General features: G+C 42.4%; 1 protein-coding gene across 4 annotated transcripts in view; it reads left to right on the top strand.

The window, feature by feature from the left end:
• The window catches only part of CTPS2 (CTP synthase 2), a 107727-nt gene extending 101193 nt beyond the window's left edge, over positions 1–6534 (top strand). For all 4 annotated transcript variants that reach the window (XM_081221637.1, XM_081221638.1, XM_081221636.1 and 1 more), the window contains 2 exons: positions 4992–5102; positions 5999–6534. In XM_081221637.1, the coding sequence (XP_081077763.1) occupies positions 4992–5061 (70 nt within the window). In that variant the 3' untranslated portion in view covers positions 5062–5102; positions 5999–6534. The remainder of the gene's footprint in view (positions 1–4991; positions 5103–5998) is intronic.
• Positions 6535–8644: the final 2110 nt, after the last annotated feature.

The raw sequence follows: 8644 nt of genomic DNA on the forward strand, positions 1-8644 counted from the left end.
TTATTAATTTCACCTTAGTTCCCGTCTCCTTCATCTCTTGCCTACTCAAAGCCTCCTACCTGGTCTCCAGGCCTCCAGCTTTCCTCTTCTCTATACATCTTCTGCTGGTAGAATGCTCTTCCTGCATTATTTTAGAGCTTGAATCTCTAAATGGCTTCCCTTGACTCACAGCATAAAATGCACACAAATCCATACGGAACAGCCTGAACTCCCCCAGAGGGTTTAGTGCTTTGGCTTCAGCTCTCACGTCTCCCTTGGCTCCTGTTATACATTCCTGAAGTGCTTAGCGAGAAGGGAATGCCGATCTGTAGCCTGTTAGGATGCTGGTTCCCCAAATTGTTACTGATGGTGGGCATTAGAGGTGGGTGTGGCCTCTCCGCTGATTATATAGAGAGTGTGCATTTCTCCCTCTAAGGCATCCTTATCCCACTTTGGGTGTCTCTTTCTATTTGACTAGGAGAGTAAGATACTCTTTTTCTCCTGTGTGAATCTAATGTGCATTTTCCAGCACTGTTCTAAACTTGGAATCGCCTTGCTTTTTATTTTAACTTTTGGGCTACATGGTTGATGTTGCCAGGGGCCATTCTTGCAGTATAAGGTGCAAATATTTTATTTTTGTGGGGACAGTGTGGGCCAGTAGAGTGGGTGCTATGGGTTTATTTCCTGGATCTGCCACTTACTGGGTAATTTTTTTCTAAGTCCCCAGTCCTAAACCTCAGGATCTTCATCCTTTAGGGTTGCTGTGAGGAACAGTTGAGATGGTGCTTTGTAAACTTTCAACTGATATAAAAATACTACTTTTCCTCCTTTGTTACATTTCAAGCAAAAGTGAACTGAAAAAAAAGATTCTTTTTTGCTTTCTTTTTTGACAGTTCTTTTAAACATCTTTAAAACAGCCCCCCTTCCTTATTGTTGGACTCCAAAACCATACCTGGAGACTTTTTCTTGTAAAGTACTGCTGATAAACCCCATTTGAGTATGCCTTCCCTCAGGGATTAAATGTTGCTTAAAAGGTGCTCTTTATTGATCGTGATTCACTGCCTGCGGATGATGTGGTGCCAGCCAGGGACGGAGTTAATAGAGATACAGACTACTGTGCTTTTAACGCCCTGCTAGGGTTGTGTTCTACCGTTTACTATTCAATGCAAAACTCATTCAAAGCATACTAAGTTTTTATTCCATTGCTCTTATATTTTATGGCTTCCAGGGGCTGTTTGAGAAGGAAGTAAGCATAGCAATAACAATGCTTTGGGGGAAACTGTGTGCATGGCAACCTGTTTGAAAACATGCTTTCTCCGTATGAAATGGATTTTGATATAAAGTGTTATAGGGGGCTTCCCTGGTGGCTCAGTTGTTCGGAGTCCGCCTGCCGATGCAGGGGACGCGGGTTCGTGCCCCGGTCTGGGAGGATCCCACATGCTGCGGAGCAGCTGGGCCCATGAGCCATGGCCGCTGGGCCTGTGCGTCTGGAGCCTGTGCTCCGCGGCGGTGAGAGGCCCGCGTACCGCAAAAAAAAAAAAAAAAAAAAGTGTTATAGGAATGTATGCATGCTGGGAATCTTAAGTATGCTATTAATTTTTTTTTTAATTCCAACCACCTCTTTCTGTTAATGGAGAAGAAATGGTTTAATGGCTGCATCAGGGTAGCAAAGAAGGTGGACTACATGAGGCATTACTCTACCCTCGCCGTGGTGCCTTGGAATATATGTTTTCTTATATTGGGAATTTATTAGGAACCAGGAGTCTTGGACAAACAAACTTGACTATGACAAGCCTTTTGTTTGTCGAAGAACCACATGTAGACCATGGCGGTCAAGTCTTGTAAGTCCAGCCAGTGTTTAAGGATAGCGATTCCCATACGTTGCTGCTGGTGATTTTGATTTTGTCTTGTAAGAAATAGTACAGTAAAACACTTTTTTAAAAAGAGTGCTTCTGGGGCTTCCCTGGTGGTGCAGTGGTTGAGAGTCCGCCTGCCGATGCAGGGGACACGGGTTCGTGCCCCGGTCCAGGAGGATCCCACATGCTGCGGAGTGGCTGGGCCCATAAGCCATGGCCGCTGAGCCTGCGCGTCTGGAGCCTGTGCTCCGCAACAGGAGAGGCCACAACAGTGAGAGGCCCGCATACCGCAAAGAAAAAAAAAAAAAAAGAGTGCTTCTGTTATTTGGGGGGTACATGCATGTATGAGAGAGAGTTGCTGTGATTTTGACTGTACATAGCCAGACCTTAAAAAAAACCTTTCTTAGGGAGTGATAAGGAGAACCATTGCATGGTGATTATGGTTTTTTTTTTTTAAATCATCATTCATTTGTTTTTAAATCAATGCTATCCAATAGAACTTTTTGCAGTGATGGAAATGTTCTATAATCTGCACTGTCCAATATGGCAGCTGCCAACCACACATGGCTATTGAGCACTTGAAGTGTGGCTCAGTGTGTACACATGAGGAATGGAATTTTAAATTTTATTTGGTTTTAGTTGATTTAAATTTAGATAGCTACTGTGGCTTGTGGCTACCATATCGGACAGTGCAGGTTTAAAACTTTCTACTCCTCAAATGTAACAAGGCACACACGAATAGTTCTGTATTCTGCGGCATTTCAAAAAATTTAACATGTAAGACCCTAATGTCTAATAACTCTCCCCACTGAGAAGTGTGTGTGTGTGTGTGTGTGTGTGTGTGTGTGTGTGTGTACAGTGGTTATTTTAAAAGACAGGTTGTCTTAAGATAGAGCTGAGATGTCTCGAATTAAGTGAAAATATGCCCAGATAAGTATCTTATGACTTAAGTCCATTCTGTGTGAAACAAAAATGAAGCCCTAAGTCTTACATGGCACAGAGCAGCACCCGCATTTTATTGGATGGGCAGGAACCACTGCTGTTCTGCATGTGGAATTGTGTTTCTAGCACTTGTATTTTGCTGGAGCATGAATGCCATGAAATCAGCATGTTTATTGAGCAGCACTGCCTATTTTGAGAATTCTGTTCTTGAGTGTTGTGGTTTATGTGGTTGTTCTACCTCTGCCCCTGAACACATATGAAAGAGAATTAGTGAACCCAGTTATTTGCCTTGGAGCTCCCCTTTGTCAGACTCAACCTGTGCCGTTTTGATGCCTTGGCAGAGTTTGGGGGTGACAGCCAGCAGACAGGAAATGAGAGCCATTAGGTTAGACCCACCCAAATCCACTTGCTGAAGTGGGTAGGGAATCACTCTTGGTACAGGAAAGACTTCTGAAAATCATGCACTTGGCAGTTTTCGCCGCTTCTTTATATTTCCATGACTTTTTGAGAGATATCATGTTGTAAACACATAACCCCCTTAAACATCAACAGCTCATATTTTCATATAGTTTCAGAGCACATTTATGCATTCTCTTTCAGCCCTCATAACATTTTGATGAGGTGGTAGGTATTGTTACTACTTTTTTCTAGACTCTCAGGCATGTGGCTAATAACTAGTACAGCCAGGAGTGTGAGGGCAAGGATGTGGGCCCACCCCACTCCTCCACGGGCTCAGAGGTGGGTAAGGAAGCTTGAGATACTTGAGAAAATGGAGTTCCCTTGGCCCTTTGGACCTTCTCACTTGTGGTGTCAGGGTACATGCCCTGTGGGGCCCACTGCAGCACACAGCTTAGACTTGAGCTTGTGGCCTGGGTTAGCATGATGGGGATCCTGGTCCCACCTTGAATGAGCTGTGTGCCTAGTGAGTCACTTGAACATCCCTGACCTTCATTTCTTCTCACATAGGAAGTTGAGTGCATCTTCCACATCCCCTTTTGTTGCAGAGAACCAGGAAGGACTCAACGTTTGTGTAGTGAGAGTGCATGGATAAGGATATATCAATTTTGGGGGGTTGTTTTTTAAAAATATATTTTCTTTGGTTATTCCTGTGTTTTCTTTATTGGAAACCCTTTTGTAACAGTAGAAGTGGTTTTCCTGAATTAAAATCTAACTAGGAGGTATCTTCTACTTGATTGGTTTTAAGGATATGTTGATTTCTTTGTTCATCTAAGTAATCTTGTCTTTTCTGCCAATTCTTGATCTTTTTCTGTGTCTTCTCCATACTCTAGCCCCACCCTCCCCCTTTCCAGTATTTTGTCCAAAAGTCAGGGAGTAGAGTGAGGTTGTCTGTTATGATTTTGTTTATGTATTTATTGATATTTACTCCATATGTTTAGGGTAAATCTTTGTTTTCTAGCCTGTCAGCATAGGGTTTCTCCAATTGTTTCCTCTCCTCTCTTTAAAAAAAAGTGGATTTTCACCTCTTATGGAATTCAGCCTTCTATTGCTATAAGTCAGCAAAAACTTGGCCAAGGCTAGGAATGGGTCAGGCATAAAACACTTACTTCCTGACAATGTCATCTTCGTAGATCAGTAGAGCTCTTGAGGGGTTGATCAACCTGCTGACTTACTTGGAACCAAGCAAGAGGAACCCCAAACTGAGTCTGTGGCTCAAAGTGAAAGTACAATTGCAGGCCTATCTCATGGAGAAGGTGTATTTCTTCAGGAACCCAAGATGGCGGCATCTATGTCAATAATCAGTCCTACTTTGAATACTACATGTAACTTGAGGTAGTTGGAGCATCACATAAAGTTTCTAATTTGAGAATAGCAAAATTGTGCAAATTATTTCTCAAACGCTTGGACCTACAAGAATGTTTATTGGAATGGAAAACTTTCATGCTGTTGACCTATATTAGTGGTCTTCAGAAGGTTATAAATTTCAGTCTAAATTGAAATGCTTTTATAAATTTTCTGAATAAGGTACTTCCAGTTTAAGACACAAGCAAGTGATCAGTTCCTCTGACAAAAGAAGGGGACCGTTGGTTGTGGTTGGACTAACGTCTTCCTGGAGTGACTAGGAAGTAATAATAGAATATTCCTTAGTATCTTCTCTTAGTGGGGGTTAATTATGGAAAGTGTTTAGGATTGTAAATAGGATAATTGTCCAGAGTTTTTTTACACCTTGCTAAGTTAATTCATCTTTTGCTCTAGTGATAGATACAGCGATGCCAGTGATGACAGCTTTTCAGAGCCAAGGATAGCTGAGTTGGAAATCAGCTGAAACTGTTATGTGACTTGGAATCACCAGGACTGCCTGAGAGGGTGAGATGGAACCTTTAAGTTCTTGTTTGTTTTACAGACAAGCTGTCTTCTTGGTGTAGAAGGGAGCATCACAGGACTTGTCTCGCAGGATCCTGCTCCCCTGGGATGCTTCTGTTTGCATAGTTAGCAGGACGGACTTGACAGCTGATTATGCTTCTGGGAATCTGGAATGCACCTGAGAAAGCAGGCAGTTAGGAATGCGCCTGAGGCCAGGAATAAATATATCCGTGCACCTATAAATGGATACGTGGAGGCTGATAGTGTAGCTGAGGGGTCAGCAAACTTGTTCTGTAAAGGGTCAGACAGTGACTGTTTTCGGCTTTGTGGGCCCTCCAGTGCGTTGGAGAGGGAGAGCAGGCTTGGACAGTATGTACATAAATGGGCAGGGCTGTGTCCCAGTAAAACCTGATTTCCAAACACAGTGTGCTGACCCCTGGTCTAGGTCACTCATGGAAAAGCAGAGTTCCTTGGATTTGTAGAAAATAAAATAGTGTTTTCTTTCTTTGTAGGGAGATGCCAGAGACTGGCTTGGCTTCCAAGAGCAGCTTATGTCCCTCACGGCTCCTGGAGGTTTTATTAGAGAAGGTAGCAGCCTGGATGGCTTTATTCTGTTGATGCTCAGAGGCAGATGCTGCCTGGACAACCCTGCTCTTTAGCAGGGACAGCAGCTTTTGGAAAATTCGTACAATCACTCCAGTGTGATTTCTCTTCTTATTTCACTTAGGGGCAGAACATTCCTGTTCACCAGGGAAGGCACATCCGGGTCTATTTAGGTTTGCCTCAGACATGGAGACCTTCAGAAGCAAACCAAAATGGTGCAAAGATTAGTTGGAGGTACTTGCAAGACATATTATTCAGCTTCTGATGTGGCTAATACTTTTTTTTTTTTTTTTAAGGCTCTGAAGTAACCGAAGCCAAGATGAAGGAACTGTCTAAGGAAATCACCACACTCGTAGAATCACTCTTTTCTCCACCAAACATGGGATGTACAGCCTCGAGGGGAATCTAATAATATGCACTTCCATGAACCAGAATCAAAGGGGTAGTTTTCTTTTTCCTCCAGAGGTGACCTTTAGTTCTTGCAAATTTCTGTAGCCAATTAAACTTTTCCCAGCAACTTCAATGGGCAGAAAGTGTGTTGGTGTCTTGTCTGGTGTATGGTGACATCCAGGTGGTGAGGAAGGATCCAGGTAACTGAGCCTTCTCTGGGCTATATGGGAAGGCTGGCAAGGCACACGCAACAACTAATTTTGTGTCAAAAATGAGTCATTCTGTTACCTGGAATTCAGCCACAGATTTGCATGTGGCCCAAGCTTATTTCAGGTTTTCACTCTGTTTATTTGTAGTAAAAAGTAAAATGAAACAGGTCCAAGACTGGGGGTGGTAAGTAAGGCCCTGGCCTCAGGCACAGAATTTAAGGGGGCATAAAAAAACTCAGGAATCAAGATCAGTAACATATATATATATATATATATATATATATATACATATATATATATATATATATATATATATTTACTTGAGGTGAAATTCACATAACATAGATTAACCATTTCAAAGTGAACGATGCAGTAGCATTGGGTACATTCGCAGTGCTGTGCAACCACCACCTTCATCTGGTTCCATCTCTCTTCCCAGCCGCCCCCGCAACCACTTATCTCCATTCTATTTCTATGGATTGGCCTATTCTGGATATTTCATATTAGTGGAATCATATAATACGTGGCCTCTCGTGTCTGGCTTCTTTCACTGAGCTTGATGTTTTCAAGGTTCGTCCATGTTGTGGCCTATGTCGGTTCTTCCTTGTTGTGGCTGAATAGAATTTCCTGGTATGGATTAGACTACAATTAGTTTATTCATTCATCCGTTGATGGACATTTGAGTTGTTTCTACCTTTTGGCTTTTTTGGATAGCGCTGCTGTGAACATTCATGTGTAAATAAATTTTGTTTCTTTGTTTTTGTTTTTTGTTTTTGCCACACCGTGAGGCTTGTGGGATCTTAGTTCCCCGACCAGGGATCCAAGCCGGGCCCTCGGTAGTGAGAGCACAGAGTCCTTAACTGCTGGACTGCCAGGGAATTCCTGTAAATAACTGTTTGAGTATCTGTTTTTAACTCTTTTGGTAAATGGTTATACCTAGGAGTGGAATTGCTGGGTCATGTGGTAATTCTGTTTGACTTTTGGCGGAAGCATCAGTAATATTTTAATGTAAGATTTTAAAAAACCAAAATTCATAAAAAAATTTACAAAGAGCAAAATACCAAATTTTAAAATAAGGACAGGATCCAGCCCTGCCCCTCCCTCACCTGCCCTAGTCCTGGGCCAGTTGTACAACGTTCTCATCCAGTATGCTTCCTGATTTCCCTGTTGAATGTACTTGAGATGACTTAGTTGTTGCTTACATTTCAGCCTTCTGAAACTGATTTAAATATTTTAACTGCTCGGTTAATTTTTTTGTGGTTGTCTTTGGCCTTTAACTGTTTTCTCTTAATGCTGTAAAGCATTATTTTGTGAACCGCTACAGAAAATTCATCTACCAAACACATGCAGAAATGAAATGAATAATTCTGGTAAACAAAAATATTAAAGAACGTTAGGGCTCCACTTGTGAAAATTACAGCTTGAAGATCACAGGAGGCTCCAAATGAAAAGCCCACAAGATAGGTTAAAAGCTGGTATAGGCCTCCTAGAGAGAGGTATGTAAGCACAGAGGGGATGCTTGAACAGCACAAGAGGTAGTCTGGCTTAAATGGGAGTTTTCAATTGTAGTAATTATGACTTCTAAAGTTATTTATAACAGAGTGCTTACCTTCGGGCTAATGATTAAGAAGCAGCAAAGCAGCCTTTTTGTTGTTTCTACATGAGATTTTCTCTTTTGGAGACACCTGTTGAACTTGGAGTTCAGCGAAGTGCAGAATGGTAATAGCATGGCTGCGTAGGGTAGTGGAGCACATAGAAAGGTATTATAAGTCAGTCATTCGACAAATGTATCTTGAGCCCCCAGGATGAGCGACACATGGTGTCCGGTGCTGGGGGAAGTGGAGGGGAGCAGAATTTGCCCCCCAAATATGTCTCTTTGGCATAAGGATTATTTTAAAGAAACAGCAGACACAGGAAAAGCTCTGAAAACTGAATAGAAGTTGCCCTTTTTAAGAGACACTTACATTTATAAGGGAAACCTTTGTTTGTAAAGTTGAGTCCTTCTTTGTACCAGGGAGAGACTGAGGACTCTACGTCTCTGGAACCTCTTCTCAGTGGAGAAGGCAGGGACTTAAATCTGTATAACAACCTCACCCTTGATTACTGTGTTTCGCCTGGTCACCTTCCACAACTGCCTCCCCCACAAAAACATCTTCTGTCTTTCGCTGGAGATGGTATTGAAGGTGGTGGCTTGGGCCATTTTGAAGAGTTACTCAGTTTTCCTGGGTCTCTCCCATGTATACAGCAGGTACACATGTTATTAAGCTGAAACCAAGCAGGAGCCTGCAGTGCCCTCCCGGGTACAAAAGCCTTTCCATGTCCTCTGTTTCCTGTTTGCAGAAA

This window comes from Mesoplodon bidens, assembly GCF_964165515.1.
Source record: "Mesoplodon bidens genome assembly, chromosome: X".
Lineage (NCBI taxonomy): Eukaryota > Metazoa > Chordata > Mammalia > Artiodactyla > Ziphiidae > Mesoplodon > Mesoplodon bidens.